This window comes from Staurois parvus, unplaced genomic scaffold (assembly GCF_062004578.1).
Source record: "Staurois parvus isolate SC_StPar_1 unplaced genomic scaffold, SC_StPar_1.0 ptg000032l, whole genome shotgun sequence".
NCBI lineage: Eukaryota > Metazoa > Chordata > Amphibia > Anura > Ranidae > Staurois > Staurois parvus.
Window position 1 is genome coordinate 2,309,044 of NW_028317828.1, and position 20,763 is coordinate 2,329,806.

Genomic DNA, 20,763 nt, shown 5'->3' on the forward strand with positions numbered 1-20,763 from the left:
CCTATATAAGAACTGTCAGACTGTCTCCTGCATACAGCTAGTTAGCCTCAGTGGAGAGACAGGGTGACAGTTCTTAAATAGGTAAGGGGCAGAGCCAGCCGGGGACATCATCCGAGAAACCCTGCCCCATGTGACATCAATGATGTCAGTTGGAGTTACCCCTTAACATCCATACCAGACCCGAAGGGCGTGGTATGGATGGGTGGGGGGACCCCACGCTGTTTTTTTTATTATTTATTTAATTCACGGAAATAATTTATAATTCAGCTGTCAGAAGGAAACCCCGATGACAGTTGAAACATTCCTTCTGTCCCTGCTGAGAGCTCCGCTATTATAGTTGACATTAAAAAGTATAGAGACTGCAACATTGTATCTATTTGTATCCATTTCGGATATAGATGTTTTTATTCGGATACATACAGATACAATGTTGCAACCTTTATACTTTTTAATGTCAAATATAATAGCGCAGCTCTCTACACGGACAGAAGTAATTACTTCGCTATTATATTTGCCGGCCGTAGACGGGGCGAAAATCGGACAATTTTTTTTACCGTTGCTGGTAACGTCGGTCCATTTAACAACCGATTTGTTGTTTTTTGTTTTTTTTTTAAAAACGGCCAGTTTTCGCCCCATCTATGGCCTGCATTTTTCTTTTTCTTTTCTTCTTTTTCTAATTCTCTTTTTATTCTTCTTTTTCATTTTCTTCTTCTTTTTCTTGCAGGTCATGGCTCATGCGCAGATTTTTTTATCTGTAAAAAGATCAGCCAATTTGCCGATCATTGCCGCTAAAATTGGCCGATCTGCAAAATCGGCCGATTTTTATCCAAATTTACCGATTAAAAAAAGTGGCAAAATCCCAAAAAATGGCTGACCAATTAACCCACTAACGGCCCAAAAATCAGCTGATTTTTTTTTCGGCCGACTTTAGACCCATCTAAAGCAGGCCATAGATGGGTCTAAAATCGGCCGATTTTTCTGCCGAAAAGAAAATCAAACGATTTTCAGGCCATTAGTGGGTTAATTAGTCAGCCGTTTTTCGGGATTTTGGCACATTTTTTTTATCAGTAAATTTGGAAAAAAAAATTTCCAACTTTACTGATAAACAAAATATGCCAAAATCCCGAAAAATGGCCAACCAATTATCCCACTAACGGAAGAGGCCCTTGTCCCCGTTAACATGGGGACAAGGTGCTTTGGGGGGGAGCCCCCCCTGCCCCAAAGCACCCCCCATGTTGAGGGCATGTGGCCTGGTATGATTCAGGAGGGGAAGCGCTCGCTCGTCCCCCCCCTTTCCTGTCCTGCCAGGCTGCATGCTCGGATAAGGGTCTGGTATGGATTTTGATGGGATCCCCAAGCTGTTTTTTATTTAATTTCGGCGTGGAGTTACCCCTTAATATCCATACCAGACCCAAAGGGCTTGGTGTGGATGGGAGGGGGGACCCCATGCCGTTTTTTATTTATTATGGTGCTGGTTTTTAAATGTAATTTTCCTTTTTTTTTTTTTTTCTTCACTATAGCTCAGAAATGCACCTGTCACTTCCCCCAGCTAAAAGAGAAAGTTTTCTTGGAATTTATATCCCTAAAGGAAACAATGTTTACTTTGAGTTTATTAAAAGATACAAAGTTTTCTGTAACTTCGGGGAAAGTGACTTCTAAGCTTGTGAACTATAGTGAAGAAAAAAAAAAAAAAGGCTGGCATTTGCATTTGAAAATCAGCGCCGACATACACTTTGTATTGCGAAAAAAATTATTAACAATTGTGTAAACCGAGGCATTATTTTCAATGGATTTTCATTCGTAAACTGAAAATTACGTTAACCGAGGCGTTGGTAAACCGAGGTACGCCTGTATTAGTATTGCAATCCTTTGTATTGGGATACATAGAACCAACATACATCTGAATTGGCAACATAGCACAACATTTGTGTCGAATTTGAGATATCTGGCTAGTTACACTGACCCTGCCCAGGGACCTAGGATTGATTCACACCACAGAAATACAGGGGTGATTAGTGTTCAACACCTCCGTGGATTAGTGGTTAGCATTACTGTCTCACAACACTAGGGTTGTTGGTTTGAATCCCAACCATAGTAATGAATTTGCATGATCTCTGTGTGACTACCCTAACATACATGTGCTGATGGCAGTATCTATGCTTTCTGTTTAAATGATCCCTAGAATGTGAATTAGAATGAGGCCTTGTCTGTTCAAACACCTTTAAAGTAGCACCTTATGTGAATGTCAAATGATGGGATGAGATAAGGGCCTGGACTAATGATTGATTGGATAATGCTGGTTTGCACTCCACCTCCTTTTGGGAAAGTTTGTCAAACCATGAGAAGAGTGAGCGCGAAAGAAATGGATTAAAAAAAAAAAAATTAAATAATGGCATGGAGTTCCCCCCCCCCCAAATCCATAACAGACCCTTATCTGAGCATGCAGATACCGCATGCCTTCAAAGATTTATTTCCTTTGTTGAATTGCCTGTTTGGTTCACACTAGATGTGATTTAAAATTGTGCTTTTTGTTGGCAATTTCGCCGTGTTTTCTGTAGATTTACCAATGAGTTTTTGCGTTTTCAATTGTGTTTTGCATTGCGATTTCTATTGTAGTTTATATGTCAAATCGCTACAAAATGCTGAAAAAGTTAGACGAGAACTACTTTTGAAATTGTGCTGCAGCAAATCGCTTACATTAAGACACTCACATCCACATTCATTAGATCGGATATTAGGTACAATTTCAATTCCCAAATCGCACCTGAAATCGTGCACCCTGAATGCGACTTGGCATGCGATTTGCATGGCATGTGACTTGCAAATCGTATGCCAAGTCGCACCCTATTGTCTGCTATTAGAGCAGTCACATGGCACTGATTTCTAAAGTAGTACATGTACTACTTTTGTGACAATTTGCATAGATATCTGTGTCAGATGTCTTGCAAATCGTAAGGAAATCAGCATCTTCACTGTACGTCGCACAATTTCTAAATTGGCTTTGATGTGACCGCGGTGTAAGGCCTTTTTATGTTTGATTTCCTGAGTGTTTTTCCGAAATGCCGCATACTAGCAAAAGTGAATTGACATTTTCAGTATTGCATGCGAGATGTGGTCATGTGACTGCCTTAACTCATGAGATAATCTGGAGTGAATTGTGCCCATAGGGCCAAGAAATATTGCCAATAGGGTTCCCTTTCACATCCCTGTTCAATGTTCTGTTGTATGCTGCACAGGTACACTTTACTGTGGCTTTTTTTCTGACTCTGATTTGTGGGGCCTGTATACTAAGGGTTAACGCAGGTGGGAAGAGAATTAATCAGGTGGAAACACTTTCTCTGACCAAATGAATGACAGCTGATTTTTGCCTTGTACAGGCACATTATTTCTGCATGTCCTTGTCTGTGGTGGTTTAGGGAGGAAGAGATATTGTGGTGAATTGCCCCAGGCCACACTCATGCTGTGTTTTGATGTGGGCTGTAAATGTTTTGCATGTTCTTCCTTCTAGGTGTGTTTGTGTGTTATTGTACAATGATTGTGTTTATTATCTTTGCATAATCCTAACACATGTCCATTGCTCTGCTCTTCCAAGTTTGCTTTATTTAGAATGAAATGCAGTTTTCAGACAAACATGGTGAGAAATGAATGTGTGGGGGATTTGGGGAGGTGGGAGGTGTTTTTATTTTGGCACGTATGTATTTTTATATTGATATTTCGATCTGCAACTTGTTTTGTGAATAAGCCCAAGTGATATTAACCGTTTGTTTCCTGCTGTAACCTGTGAAAGCACAGTTCATTATAAGTATAATCTATTAGATTGTAAACTCTTATGAGCAGGACCGTTCTATTTTAGCAACATCAATCCTGTGTTTTGTTTTGTTTTTTTCACACCAAGATATTGAATGTAGCTTTTTGTCCAAATAAATGTGGAATGTGTATTTGATCAGTAAACATTTGGACTATGTATTTTTTGGGGGGATTATTTCATGTTCTAGTTGAATGTTGCACAGTGGCTAAATGGTTAGCACTTCCACCTGGCAGTACTAGGGTTGTTGGTTCAAATCCCAGCCACGGCACCTTCTGCCTGGAGTTTGCATGTTCTCCCTGTGCCTGTGTTTCCTCTGGGTACTCTGGTTTCCTCCCACACTCTAAAGACATGCTGGTAGGTTAATTGGTTCCGGTCAAAATTGGCCCTAGTATATGTATGAATGTAAGTTAGGGCTCTTAGTACGCCCCTTGAGGGTTAGGGACTGATGTGATTTTACCACACCTATATGTAAAGCGCTGCATAAATTGACAGCGCTATATAAGTATCTGAAATGTACTAGCACCCCTAACCCTTATTTTTTGCTAACTATATAATATGCCCAAATCTTCCTTGTTAGAGCGCATATGTGCAAGTATGTCCAAAATAACAAACCAAAAGCCCCCTATTGCACCACAAGACCATGTTATGTACCAATGAATAGTTCAATGTGCAGCTAGCTATTCTTTTTCTACAATCCTCTTAACAGTAATAAATTGGGCCCTCAATTTATGTTGACTTTGGGCCTTTACTGGCAAATATATATTTGCCAATGTCATATACACAGTAGAGCTGCAAGCATACATTCACCAATGCCAAATCTACAATAGAACTGCAAACATATATTTGCGAATGTCATATACACAATTGAGCCGCATGTAAAATTGCTATGGTGCACAAATAAATGCCAAGATGGCTGTTGGAGGAAGAGCTAGAGCAGCTGTCATACCGGAAATACGCCCTGATGTTTGCGGAAGGATGTTTGCACACACCCGGAAGTGGAAGTGGGGAGTGTGAGTGGATGGGAGTGTAGTTAGGAAAGTTTAGTGGTAATTTGCAAGTCTATTTTTTAGTTTTGTGAATTGTTCTTTTGTGGAATTCCAGACCACATCTGGACATGGCGAGATCGCCGTTCTCCACGAGGAGCTGATCCTCATTTGCTGGGGAAACATTACTAATAATTGTTGTATTTTCAGTTGAAAACATGTCCAATTCCTAGATCCATTGAGGTACATAGCAGAGGTTCAAGGTTGTTCCTAACTATACAGGTGGCACAGACACAAGCATACACCCAGGGCCACTGTTAGATATCATGGGGCCCCGTACAGCATACCTGACAGCCCCCCACCGCCAGAGAAAATATCCAAATTATATTTATGGTAAAAATACACTAAAACATAATTAATGGACATAATCCCAACCATATTCCTGTGAAATCTAAATGATAAAACTGTACTGAGTTCATAAATAAAGCTGTGTGTATAATTGAGGTGTTATTGAGGTTTTGGGGCTCATGGGTGCTGTGGCCTGTAGAGTGGGAATCAGTGGTTTGTTTTTGTGGCTATCGCCGTTTGCAGGCAACCTATGTTACAGTATGGATTTGCTGTAGGTCATAATTTGACAAGCATATGGGTGCAGGTGTACAGCCCTGAACACAGACAGTGAACATTCAGGGCCACTTCCCCACGTCTTCACACCTGTCAGATAAAAAACCTGTGTTCATACAGCTGCTGTGTCCCCATAGTGTAACAGGTGGCTCTAGCCACATAAACAACCCACTCATTCATGCTGTACAGGCCAGAGGACCTGTGTGAATGGGGCATTTTTTCCTTTTTTTTTTCTACTCAGCTCGTTAATTTCAATGGCCTGCCTAATGTGTGGGAACATGCAAAAATACTGCAGGCATATTATTTTAAAAGTGTATTGCACCTAACCGCGCACATCTGCAAAGGGCATTGCATTTCTTTGCTGTGCTGGAAAATGTGTATTCTTGCATGCGTTTCTGCACCACCAATGGTGTGAACAAGTCCTAAGGGCCAGTTTACACTATAGAAACAGTCTAGATGTGTTCCTGATGAGTTTTTGCATGCCCTTTTGGCATGCATGTTTAGTGTGTTCCAGTACATTTTGGATGCGTTTTGGACACGTTGCATTTCATTTTTGTATCCCTTCCAGCTAGTTTTTTCTACTTTCTTTTTATTCAATTTAATTAGGGACATGTGCGTTTTAGTACATTCAAGGACGTTTCAATGTGCTCCAGTACAGTTCTGTGCAGAAACAATGCAGCATGGTCAACTTTGTTTACAGCACCTGCAATGCACTAAAAATGCAAGCGCTGATGTGAACTATGACATTGACAACCATATAACCTTCTGTGCGTTTGTGAGGCCGAAAAAGCAACTGAAACACATGTAGTGTGAACTGGTCCTAAAGATTATTAGAGGTAAGGGAACGGGACTGAACAGGGATTGTGAATTCAATCAGACTAGTGGTGATATACAATCAGCAATCGTATAATAATGTGAGATCTGAGCTGTAGCTGATAGAAAATGAGACACATTCACTTGATCAATAAATAGTTAAAAAGAGTGGGGCGGTGATCCATAGATTTGCATATGGGACAGGTGATGATGGGGTGGGGGAGGGGTGAAGTTGTATAAGGAGACAGATTTAAAAGAAGAGAAAAAAAGTTACAATGAAATATACACAGCATGAAACTTGCACATTTCCTAATTGGCAGAAGAACAGGACGCAGGTAACATTCATCCACTTTCTAGTCATTAGGCAAAATCATAATTGATTCATCAATATTCCTGGCACTGACACAACCCAGAAAATTGATCTCCATTTTTTTAACGTTCATAAATGTCAAGGAGCTTATAATTTAAGGGCAGAAACTCAACCATGTAACAAGGTCCAATGAACCTAACAGCATGTCTTTTGAGTGTTGGCAGAAACACATCCGTACAGGGAAAGCATGCAAACTGGGATTAGAACCCATGACTCTAATGCTGTAAGTTCTGAGCTCTAACCATTAAACCACTGTGGGAGACAGAGTTTGAGTTACAATGTAGAATAGTTACATTGTTTAAAAATGATAAAGCGAGCGCTGGTCAAATTATATAGACTACTAAAATGGTATTACACAAGATAAATATAACCACGAACAGTAGTGCATTAACTCGTGAAAGGTCATCCACCCTTGTGACAGTGTACTACACTATTAAGCACCTTTCTGGCTCCTGTGGCTGAGCTAATTCCTCCCCAGGACCATTTGGGCACCCACCCTGATGGATGGATGGATGGATGGAGCTGGATGACTAACCCATAGCTGCCTGCATACCGCTGCACCCCCATATGTGTGATGTGTATAACCCATGCTCATTAATACTTTTGTTCTGGTGAGTGTAGACCAGTCCCAAGGGTGGTTTATCTTTCACGAGTTCATGCACTACTGTCCGTTACGGAGAAACCACACGTGCCATTCATAGGCACTCTGAGTTGGTACTTTCACACGAAGTACATTCCATTATTCAGGAATGATTATATGAACTTATTTTAGCACAATTTACCATTTTACATCATTATTGCAATTCTTTGCATTTTTTGGTTTTTACATGCCTTCATTATTGATCACATGCATTTATAGCGCTGCACTTGACTTTAACATAGAATAGTTACGTGATTAAAGAGAATGAAGATATATCATTATATTGGGAAACTAGAACTAGACATTACAAATTATTTGAGATATAAGTGTGAAAATGTTTAACATTTGAAAATAGAATGTATGACATTCATTAGTAAATGCATTAGTTGTCTGATCATTTTGGAGAAACAGCAAAAAAAAAAAATAATATAGGTGTACTAATTATGTTACATTCTAAGTATTCTCTTTTGCTAACAGGAAAACGCCAACGCTACAAAGCCCGCGCTTGTGCGCCATCTAGCGAACATATCAGGTATTGCACCTAAAAATGTGCGAGACGCGACTTCACATTTACTAATAGCAAAGTAGACGTTCGTCAATGAGATTGCTAGACGCCACTCAGAAGACTGACAGGTCTTGATTGATTTAACTGAGTCTGCCTGAATGTTCAGAGTCTGCTGGTAGACTCAAGTCTTAGTAAATCAGGGCCTTTATGTCAGGAATGGACTCACCATTAGTGGTGGGACTCATCTGCTGTGTGGGCTGCAGTACCAGGGCTGGCCAGCGGGTGCTCTCAGCAACCAGAAGCTCACTACTGCAGTCAGCCATCACCTGAGGCTGATTGCAGGAGGTGTATTTAAGGAATGGCCAGACCTGTAGTCAGTGCCTTGGTGTATGTTTCCCATGAGCCCCTGTACCTGCATCCTGTCTGCTTCCTGCCTGATTCCTGATTCTGCTTTGATCCTGACTCTGAATAAACTCCACCTGTCCTGCCCCCGGCTATTCCTGACCACTCTCCAGCCTGCTCCTTTGGTAACTTGTCTGCCTGATTGTTCCTGACCCGGCATGTCTGACTACGCTCTGCCTGCTCCTTTGTGTCTTGTCTCCCCAATGGTTCCTGACCCGGTCTGCCTGACCACTCCACCTCACCAGCCCTGACTGCTCTTGTCTGTGTACATTCCATTATCAGTTGGAGGTTTGGTTTTGTTATATTGTGCGTTTTATATTTGTGTATACCTTTAATAAATTATATTGTTACACCATACTTGAGCCTGTGTTTCCCTGTGTCAGTTCACACATCTCTGGTCTTACCGGGAGCCCTGACATTACACCAAGGCCATTCCTGGCCAGAAGTGGCTGCACAGGGAAGCCATCTTGGCTTGTTGTTGTGAAGGATGCATCCGGAGGAGGTTATATACTTGTGTCTGCTAGTCTTAGATGACAGAGAATATGCCTATCAGACTCTACAGGAGTATACCAGGGATCAGCTGCTAGAATGCATACGGGTCGCTCATTCCCTAGTAGATCAGGACACAGAGTTCTCTGAGGTGCAACAATTGATTCAGGCTTGTGTTGAGTTGGCTTCATCTAGTACCCCTGAAAGCAGGAATGACTTTCTTCCACCATTCAGTGTGGATCAAATAGAATCACTGGTATGGTTGTTGGAGGATGATCCGGATTGCTTCTGGGATCATTATTCAGCATGTTCACCACATGTGCTAGTGGAGTGTATAAACGCAGTGCAGTCTTTGGTCAGACAGGCTATGTGTAAACTGAGTTTTGTTCAACCAATACTACAGTCCTGGTCAGACTTGTTACATCCAGCCTCAGTCAGCTTGCAACAAACCCGTCCTGCTTCTAATCATTCCTCTGCTCAAAGCTCTATTCCTGCATTCCCAACAGCACCCCCAGTGACAGCCCAATATACCCTGTTATCTACCACATGTCAGTACCCTGTTCCCACTCGCTGCACCTATCCTGCCTTTAACCCTGTAAAAAAGGTTTGGTTTTGTTATATTGTGCGTTTTATATTTGTGTATACCTTTAATAAATTATATTGTTACACCATACTTGAGCCTGTGTTTCCCTGTGTCAGTTCACACATCTCTGGTCTTACCGGGAGCCCTGACACTTTATACTATTTATATATTTAGCGCTGCACCCAACTTTATATTGATGCTTTGGAAGGTTTTTTGGTACCTTTTTGGTGTTTCAGCAGCTTAGCTGTTTTTGCGCTCACTTACCTCTCTGTGCTTTCTAGTTGATTTTACCAATTTTAAGATGAAGCTGCTTTACATTTTATATTCTTTTATTCATTTGTATTTCATATTACTGGTATAACATTAATTATGGCAGACATTTTTGAGATGGGGTCTATGAGGGCAGGCATATCAGATGATGTGTTTACTATTGATCAGGACATGGATGATTTGAAAGGTTTATTTATCCATTTACAAAATCTGGCTTCATTATTTTTATTTGTGATTATTGCATTTGACACGTTATACTATATATATAACGCTGAGCAAACTGTTGGCGCTATATAAATCCTGTATAATAATAATAATAATAATAATACAATGTTATATATTTAGCGCTGCACCCAACTTTATAAGGAAGTAGATGTAGCCTTCAGAAGACATAATGTATTTTGTTGGGATTTTATGTAATAGACCAGCACAAAGTGGCATATAATTGTGAAGTGGAAGGAAAATGATAAATGGTTTTTAAAATTTACAAATTAATATCGGAAAAGTGTGGCATGCATTTGTATTCAGCCCCCCTGAGTCAAAACTTTCGCTGCAATTACAGCTGCAAGTCTTTTTGGGTATGTCTCTACCAGCTTTGCACATCTAGAGTATAAAATTTTTGCCCATTCTTCTTTGCAAAATAGCTCATTCTCATTCTTACACATGAATATGCTTTGATCTAAACTATTCCATTGTAGCTCTGGTTGTGTGTTTAGGGTTATTGTCCTACTGGAAGGTGATCCTCCTCCCCAGTCTCAAGTCTTTTGCAGACTGTAACAGGTTTTCTTGTAAGATTGCCCTGTATTTGGCTCCATCCATCTTCCGATCAACTCTGACCAGCTTCCCTGTCACTGCTGAAGAAAAGAATCCCCACAACATGATGCAGCACCATGTTTCACGGTGGGGATGGTGTGTTCAGGGTGATGTGCAGTATTAGTTTTCCAGCACACATAGCATTTTGCTTTTAGGCCAAAAAGTTAAATTTTGCTCTCATCTGACCAGAGCACCTTCTTCCACATGTTTGCTGTGTCCCCCATATGGCTTCTCGCAAACTGCAAATGGGACTTCTTATGGCTTTCTTTCAACAATGGCTTTCTTCTTCCATAAAAGCCAGATTTGTGGACTGCGTAACTAATAGTTGTCCTGTGGACAGATTCTCCCACCTGAGCTGTGGATCTCTGCTGCTCCTTCAGAGTTACCATGGGCATCTTGGCTGCTTTTCTGATGAATGCGCGGCCTGTCAGTTTAGGTGGACGGCCATGTCTTGGTAGTTTTGCAGTTGTGCCATACTCTTTGCATGTTTGGATGATGGATTGAACAGTGCTACGTGAGATGTTTAAAGCTAGGGATTTTTTAGTAACATAATCCTGCTTTAAACTTCTCCACAACGTTATCCCTGACCTGTCTGGTGTGTTCCTTGGCCTTCATGATGCTGTTTGTTCAGTAAGGTTCTCTAACAAACCTCTGAAGGCTTCACAGAATAGCTCTATTTAGACTGAGAATAAATTATACACAGGTGGACTCTATTTACTAATTAAGTGACTTCTGCAGGCAATTGGTTCCACTAGATTTTAGTTAGGGGTATCAGAGTAAAGGGGGCTGAATACAAATGCATGCCACCCGTTATCTAATGCATTGATGTACTGTCTTCACATCACAATGAGTCATGATTGGGGAAAATGTGTAAATAATGACATATATCTCTAATCGAGGTTACAAAAAATATTCAAATGGTTTTTATAATGACAATAGATCTGTAATCGAGGTTACAAAAAATATTCAAATGGTTTTGTAAGATGGCGGAAACATCCTTGTCTATGCCTTCATTACCCTGTGTCTTCACTACTGCAAAATTTTCCTGTCTAGTATTCCACTAAGAAGACTGCCACTTCTATAGCCTATTATAAATACTGCAGCAATACGTATATATCCCTTTCCCTCTCTGCCATTTACAGACTTCCTATTAACCTGAAAATAAAATTTGAGTTAGAAAAGTTTACCTTCAAAGCTCTTTTTAAATTACGTTTCTACCTGTATTTCAGACATCATAGCAAATACTTTCCAAGCTACCCTCTGTGCTCCTACACTGACCCCAAAAATCCTCCTCACTCGTAAATCCATCTCATGCAGGGGCTGTTCGAGACTCCAGGATTTCACTTGAACAGCCCCCTTCTCTGTAATTCTCTATGTTGTCCCTTTAGACTAGCCCTTACATTTAAAATCTCTAAACAGACCCTCACCACCATATTGGCTTCCAATCTTCATCTCTGTCCCAGCTACTCAATATCCTGTAAGCAACTGCTATTAGCCACACCCCGCTATCACCCCAACTTATTCCATTGAATATTTTTTACACTTGTTAGATTGCAAGGTCATATGGACAGGGTCCTCTTCTACTTCCATTCAATGTATTTATTTTGCCTAAATGCCGTGATTTGCACCATTTTTGTTATTTAATGTGATACTAAACACACACTGTTTAACCACTTGCCCTCCAGAGGATTTACCTCCATTACTGACCAGGCCATTTTTTGCATTACAGCGCTGTGTTAATTTAACAGACAATTGTGCGGTCATGCAATGCTGCACCCAAATGAAATGTATATCCTTTTTTTCCAATGAATAGAGATTTCTTTTGGTGGTATTTGATCTCCTGTGTGTTTTTTATTTTTTGCGCTATAAACAAAAAAATTACAATTTTGCTAAAAAATATTTTTGACTTTTTGCTATTAAACATGTCCAGTAAAAAATATGTTAAAAATCTAATTTCGTTATAAATTTAGGCCAAAATGTATTCTACTACATGTCTTTGCTAAAAAAAATCCCAATATATGTAAATTAATTGGTTTACGTGAAAGTTATAGCGTTTCCAATTGGTGGCATATATACTGGGGGTTATTATTTTTAATTTTTTATTACTTTTTTTCTTTTTTTTAAGATTTTTTTTTCATATTTCACTATGACCAAAGTAGTACACTGTTACCATAGTAACATTGTACTACTTTGGGGAAGTGATCAATATTTTTTTTCTTTTATTACACAATTTGCTTATAGCAAAGAATGAGCAAGCATTTACCTGAAGGACATCGATTCATTCAGGGTTTTTTTTTTTTTGCTTAGCTGTGATTTGGCCACGGCTAATCACATGACATAGCTGGGCTGTGATTGGCCCAGCTTGTGCATGTGATCGCTGTGACCATTCACAGCTAGACACACTTGTATACAATGGATGGCATGAATGAAGCCATCCATTGTATACAACTGTCATGTGACCTGCTGTGATTGGTCACAGCAGGTCACATGGTACCAGCAATGGGGCCTGTACTCAGATCTGTCATCGGCCGTGCCCGAGGTACACGGCCGGTGACAGATGGCACCGATGTGCGGCTCTGCAGGCGCGCAAACTGCGCATGCCCGAAAAGACGCCATATGGCATTTATACATACAGTAAATGCATGATGATATTTATTATAACTATAGAATCAAACAGCCTTTTAAGTGTATCAAATGCATAGCATTGAAAGAAAACTGAATATTAGTTATCTATCTAGTTATCTACCATCTTTGGGAAATGGTTCACCCCCTTTGAGGAAATAGGATTTCTGTCCCCATTAGCCAAAATACTCAAGGTGAATTGTTCTTAGAAATGTCAGTGCATTGTTGTTGACAGCTGTGAAACCACACCAAAGATGCAGCATGCAGGACTTTTGGTGTACTTTTGGAAAATGCACCAAAAATGCACAACTTGGGGCATGAATACATGGATACACCTGCGCTAAAGCCAAACCACAGTGCAAAACAGGTCTAAAAATATTGGAATTATTTAATTAACTAAATATAAATGTAACATGACTCTTTTTCTTACCTTATGTTGTATAAATTGAAGACGAAGCTTGTCTCTATAAATTAGATAAAACCAGGGAAAGTTAAATCTAATAAAAAAAAAACTGAGATGCTAATTAGGCTGTTATTATGGATAGGAACAAAAATATTGAAAGAAATTCATATGGAATGAAAGATAGGACATGCCACTGCAGATTAGGGATAGGACTGCAAGTGTAAAAACAGTTATCCTCATCCTTAAAAGGTCAGTGTGCCCCAACGTGTTTTTTTAATGAAAAATGTCTGATGCCTGAGTCTGATGGGCTGACTACTTGGGGGCTGATTTGCTAAAGCATAATAATTATCCACAGAGCTTTAATCAATACCCACCTAAATACTGGCAAACAGTATGTACCGGTATATATACAGCCTTGTACTGAGGTGGTCATACCAGGATTGTGGTTGAGGCTACAACTATGATACTGATACCATGCTCTAACAAGTCTGACTCCTCTTGTACCAAATTGTATTGTAACTGTATTGTCTGCCTTCATTTTGTAAAGCACTGCGCAAACTGTTGGCGTCATATATCGAAAAATGAAAAAGTAACATGCAGCGCTAAAGTAAACAAATATACCTGGATAGATAAAATTGCAACATGAAAAGTACATTCGATCATATGACTGAAAGTAGTTCATTAATTAAATGCTTCATAAGTGAATAAGTGATATGAGTGACAAGTCTATGTCTGTTGAAGAGATGATATTCGTGAAACTGGTGGTAAATGTGAAAATGAGATGCACTAACCAGATAGTGCTATATTATGCGCATATGAATAATGAAATCATCTGGATATGGACATCTGGACCTGGATGTTCTGATGAGCAGCGACAGAAATCACAGCGTGTCAGCCAGGCATCGGAAAAACCGAATTCTGATCGAAGACCACCAGAGGGAGCCAGCAACCAGGAAGTCATCACACCTTCTTTGAAAACGTGCTATAGCACGAAACATGTCAGAAAGCAAATCTCAGTGACCTTTCTACCACGTGGACTTCTATGCTATTTTTGGCCATCAAGCTACTTGCTCTTTTTAATGTGAGATATTTTCTTGTCATTATTTTATACCTAATAAAACAGTGTTGCACTAAGATATTTCTTTTGTGCCTGGGCTCTTTTCTTTTTGAGCCTGTCCTCTTTAAGGGAATCGTCAGATGCATTTCAAAACACAGTCTCCCTCTGGTGGTCCTTTTTGAGCATACTACACTCTTTTGGATACCTGGCTAAAGAAGGTTTGATGACTTCCTGGTTGCTGGCTCCCTCTGGTGGTCTTCGATCAGAATTCTGTCTTTCAGATGCCTGGCTGACACGCTGTGATTTCTGTCGCTGCTCGTCAGAACATCCCGGTCCAGATGTCCATATCCAGATGATTTCATTATTCATATGCGCATTTATATAGCGCTATCTGGTTAGTGCATCTCATTCTCACCTTTACCACCAGTTTCACGAATATCATCTCTTCAACAGACATAGACTTGTCACTCTTATATCACCTATTCACTTATGAAGCATTGAATTAATGAACTACTTTCAGTCATATGATCGAATGTACTTTTTATGTTGCAATTTTATGTATCCAGGTATATTTGTTTACTTTAGCGCTGCATGTTACTTTTTAATTTTTCGCTACATAGAAAGTTTTGAGGCATTACCTTTCATGCTAGCTGCTTTTTTTAATATAGATCTAGCGCTCGTTTTTTCACACTATATTTGTTGGCGTTATATAAATCCTGTATAATAATAATAATTTTCTTTAGCCAGCGATTCCCTATCTTATAAAAAGAATCAGAGCAGTGACACAGGCACTCAATCACTTTTACAGGTGCTGCAAGGTAAGATCACCTTTTGAAAAAAAAAATAAATGTACATTTTTTGCAGGGAAAAATTTAGCATTTTTATTTTCTAAGGAACCTACAGAGCATTTCACCCGCGATCAGCAGATTTCTGGTGCAGTCTCAGGCTTCTACAGACTCTCAGCATAGCTATTTGCCTGTACCTCATATGGGCAGGCAGTTACTTGGAGAGCAGGAAGATCAATGGACTATGAGAAATCTCATCAGAGCCCTCGTAGTTCTTTGAGAACTACAAGCCATCAGCTGCAATGACTGACAATATTTGTAGGCATTTATGCACAGGAAATGGAGCCACACACGAACACGCTGTTTTCAAATTGTGACAGCAGGTGCGAGGGAAGAATCCTCTGCCTACTGTCACAGGTAGGAAGGATCAGGGGGACAGGCTGCAGATGCTGAAACATGTTACATGTTTCACTTTTGAGCAAATATGAGCAAATATTGTGCAGCATAAAAAACTGCAACAATGTTTTATTTTCCTGGGTCTCTACTTCAGTTCCAGCTGAAGAAAAACAACCCCAAAGCATGATGCTGCCACCACCATGCTTCACTGTGGGTATGGTGTTCTTTTGGTGATGTGCAGTGTTGTTTTTGGAAATATGGTCAAAAAGTTCAACTTTGGTTTCATCAGACCATAACACATTTTCCGCATGCTTTTAGGAGACTTCAGATGTGTTTTTCCAAAATGTAGCCAGGCTTGGATGTTTTTCTTCGTAAGGAATGGCTTCCGTTTTGCCACTCTACCCCAAAGCCCACACATATGAAGAATAGGGGATATTGTTGTTACATGTACCACACAGCCAGTCCTTGCCAGATATTCCTGCAGCTCCTTTAATATTGCTGTAGGCCTCTTGGCAGCCTCCCAGACCAGTTTTCTTCTAGTCTTTTCATTAATTTTGGAGGGATGTCCAATTCTTGGTAATGTCACTGTTGCGCCATATTTTCTCCACTTGATGATGACTGTCTTCACTGTATACCATGGTATACCTAAGGCCTTAGAAATTCTTTTTTACCCTTCTCCTCACTGGTACCTTTTAACAATGAGATCCCTCTGATGCTCTGGAAGCTCTCTGTGGACCATGGCTTTTGCTGTAGGATGCAACTAAGAAAATCTCAGGAAAGACCTGCTAGAACAGCTGAACTTGGGGTTAATCAGGGCCACTTTAAATGATGGCAGGTGTGTACTGACTTCTATTTAACATGATTTTGAATGTGATTGCTTAATTCTGAACACAGCTACATCCCCAGTTATAAGAGGGTGTGCACACTTATGCAACCACATTATTTTAGTTTTTTATGTTTACTTCTCCCCCCTTTTCAGTTTGTTTTTTAATTGAGTTGTACAGTTTATAGGTCACATGAAAGGCGGAAAAAGTTCTTCTTTGTCTCATTTTTTTACATCACAGAAACCTGACATTTTAACAGGTCTTTTTATATCCACTGTATGTTTAGCAGTTCTAAGTAATTTTCTAGCAATTAAATGCAATCATGTGCAAGCAAAAATTCAGTTTTTTTTAATTCCTTGCATGTGCTAGGGCATTTTTTGCAAATGTTACCACTGTTTTTTTGCCAAGCCTACTGTATGTGTCCATGTACACATAGACTTTTACCAGAGTTTAGGAGCAGCAGAGTTTAAGGGCAGTTAAACGTTCCTCTTCTGAACGCAAAATAATGGCCAAAAAACGCTAAACACTAGCCGCGTTTAGCGCTTGGGCATTTATCCATGTCAATGGAAAATACTCTGGCCAATCAAATGAATAAACGCCCAAGCGTTAAATGCGGTTAAACACAGTGTACACGTGATTCACGTGAGTTTTTGCTGCGTTTAGCATTTTTCTGCTTCCAGGAGAATCTAGACCTAATAGTGTGCTCTCCCTGCTATATTTCCCTACACTGTTCTTGTCCACCTGGGAGTTGTGGATATTTTCATCCACCTATATGTGTTTCAGTGCCTTCTTTTACATTCTAACTCATAAAATTAATAGTTAAAATCTAACAGATAAAATGAGAACCCCTCATGCTTGCGGCCATATACCTGAACTCAAGTGCAAATAAATGAGCAAAACATTCAAGATGGACGAGAAATTGCCAAACTATCATCTAGTTTTAACTTTCTAGTTACTACCAAAAATGTGCATACTGTATCTAAAACCTAACAATGAACTTCTCTTATTTGGTCCCTTTTGCTCTATTAAATATGTAATTAAACATGTTTTGTTTTATCTGATTAATAACATGTCGATCTTGCCAGAAATCTTAAGACCTGATAGCTTCCTGCCTTTGCTGACTGTTATCAGTTACATTGTTTTAAGCTGTCTTTGAAAACTACAGAACCCCTCCCATTCCTTGTTATGGAGGAGAAGAGAAGGGCTGAGATCTGTAGTCCTCTCTTCTTTCTGTTGTTCTGATATAGAAGGGTGAGTATAGAAGGGGGTTGAGGATGTTAATAGAGGGGGGCATAGGACATTAATGGAGAAGCTGAGGACATTAATGGGAGGGCTCAAGACATTATTGGGGAGGCTGAGGACATTAAAGGGGGAGCTAAGGACATTTATTGGGGGGGCTGAAGACATTAATGGAGGGGGGGCTGAGGAAATTTATTGTGAGGGGTGCTGAGGACATTAATGGGAGAGCTGCGACTATTACTGGGAAGAATGAGGTCATTAATGAAGAGGGGGACTGAGGACATTAACGGGGGTTTAGGGACATTAATGGAGGAGCAGAGGACATTAATGGGAGGCTGATGTCATTAAAGGAAGAGGGATGAGAACATTAATGGAGACTATTAAAGGGGGAGCTGAGGTAATTAATGGAGGAGGAGGGGACTGAGAACATTAATGGGGACAGCTCAGGACATTAATGGGGGGGCTGAGGACATTAACGGAGGGGGGCTGAGATCATTGTGGGGGGGCTTCAGACATTAATGGGGGAGCTGAGGATATTAATGGAGGGGGGGCAGGGACATTAAATGGGGGGAGCTGAGGACATTAATGGGGGAGCTAAGACCATTAATAGGAGAGCTGAGGTCATGAATGGAGGGGGGGCTAAGGTCATTAATAGAGGGGAGCCGAGGACATTAATGGAGGAGAAGCTGAGGACAATAATGGAGGGGGCTGAGGACATTAATGGAGGGGGGCTGAGGACAGTAATGGGGTCACTGAGGACATTAATGGATGGGGGCTGAGGACAATAATGGAGTGACTGAGGGCATTAATGGGGGGAGCTGAGGACAGTAATGGGGTCACTGAGAACAGTAATGGAGAGGGCTGAGGACAGTAATGGGGTCACTGAGGACATTAATGGATGGGGACTGAGGATAGTAATGGGGGGGCTCAAGACATTAATGAGGGGGGATATTAATGAAGGGGGCTGAGGACAGTAATGGGGGGACATTTATGGGGTCTAAAGGCAGTAATGGAGGGTTTAAGACAGTAATATGGGGGGCTGAGGACAGTAATGGGAAGTTGAGTGAATGTGATGTGAAGTGGACCGAAGATGCTGAATGGGATGAATGGGATTGTGATATAAGGCTCGGCTCAGGTCTGTGCATGCGCATTTGCACACACACATCATGCGTAGGGCAGCTTATACATTTTAATGAGCTGCCCTACCTGCGAGAGACACAAGGAAAGAAGTCCTGTCCCTTTTTTTTTTTTTTTTAATTGCGCCACACCAAACCACAAGGTGCTGCAGCACCATGTGGTTAGGCATGCAATACAATGTGCCATAGATGCTGATATGTGGGGGTGATATTAAGAGGTCAGTGTGAGACAGCTTTGGGCCACACAGAGTCTATGGGGTAGTCAGTCACTCTGTGGGGGGTCATTGATATAAAGATTCACCCTGATATCAGGGTCCTCATTCCCCTATTACATCAGTAAATCCCTTTACCTTAGTGCAGTGGTCGGCAAGCCGCGGCTCGCGAGCCACATGCGGCTCTTTACAAACTTAAATGCGGCTCTTCTGTGTGCCGGGCGCCCGCTCCCCTCCCTCCTCTCGGGCGGCCGCCCGCACCCCTCCCTCCTCACGGGCGGCCGCCCCCCTCCCTCCTCTTGGGCGGCCGCCCCAAAAGTCAGGACTCTGCAGCTGTCAGGATGTAGGCGGGGCAGCCAGGATGTAGGCGGGGCAGCGTGACAAACTCCTCTCCTCTCACAGTCCGCCCTGAAGACCAGAACGGCGCGGGAACACGGCGAGAGGAACGCGCGGAGCAAAGATAAGTGAATTGACACAGGGGGGACTTACTATAAGGGGGATGAATTACTATGGGGGATGAATTACTATATGGGGGATGAATTACTATATGGGGGATTAATTACTATGGGGGATGAATTACTATATGGGGGATGATTTACTATATGGGGAATGAATTACTATATGGGGGATTAATTACTATGGGGGATGAATTACTATGGGGGATGAATTACTATGGGGGATGAATTACTATATGGGGGATGAATTACTATATGGGGGATGAATTACTATGGGGGATGAATTACTATATGGGAGATGTATTTTCAGTTTTAAAAATGTGGCTCTCAAAATAAATTTCAATCTTAGTGTATTCACTCTGCAGGTGTAAAAGGGCAATGCTGATATAAGAGGTTCTCTGGTCACCAGAGCCCCTCTCCCCACACCAGAGTTCCCAGCATCCCTCCTTACATCAGAGTTCACCCATAAAGTGCAAGGGGGAACTTTGCAGACTCTAAGATAAGGAGGAACTCTGCGAACTCTGATGTAAGGGGAGGGGGGTTCTGGTCACCAGAGAACCTCTTACATCAGAGTTCCCTTTTACACCAGAGTCTGCAGCATTCCCTTTTACATCATGGTCCACAGTGTTCCCCATTACATCAGGGTCCGCAGAGTTCCCCTTTACATCAGGGTCAGCAGAGTTCCCCCTTGCACTGTAAAGGGGAACTCAGATATACTGTAAAAGGGAACTCTGATGTAAAGAGGACTTTGGGAATGCTGGGAACTCTGATGTAAGGGGGGACTTTAATGTAAGGGCAGGAAGTGGGCCCACTGTAGAACATGCAAAAGGGTCCCACTGTGGGACCATCATAAAGGGCCCCACAACAGGAATAAAGAGACCTGGGATCAAAGGAAGGGGCTCTGGTTAGGGAGGCCCTTCACAGTTCCCTGCACCGGGTCCTTGAAGATTCTAGCTACGCCTCTGCGCTAAATCAAATGGTATAAGCAACCTTCTTTGAAGTACATTAAAATGACATTCCTCATACCATCGAATGTTCTTTTGACAATCTGCTAGTGCATATCCAGCTACAGACCAAAAATGTCTTACTGGCAGAATCATCAGTTTAAAATAAAGGGAAAAAACTTAACATGCTAGGAAGGGATAAAATAAACAGGATTTAAATCATTGCCCCTCTACTTACACACATACTGCATACTTTTAGTATAAAAATTCTAAGCGCAAATACTTTTTTTTCTTCTTTAGTACGTTCATATGATTGCTCAGCTCCAATCCCCGATGTAGCTGTGTGAGTCTGATAACAGGGCTGAATTCAGAGAACCATGATGTCATCTGCTG

The 20,763-nt window shown here is 41.1% G+C and overlaps 1 protein-coding gene across 1 annotated transcript in view; it reads right to left on the bottom strand.

Annotated features, from left to right (window-relative positions):
• SMIM35 (small integral membrane protein 35) overlaps positions 1-20,763 on the bottom strand; it is an 81,595-nt gene that overhangs the window by 56,038 nt on the left and 4,794 nt on the right. The window contains exon 3 of the mRNA XM_089660943.1: positions 13,350-13,383. Coding sequence (XP_089517069.1) covers positions 13,350-13,383 — 34 coding nt within the window. The remainder of the gene's footprint in view (positions 1-13,349; positions 13,384-20,763) is intronic.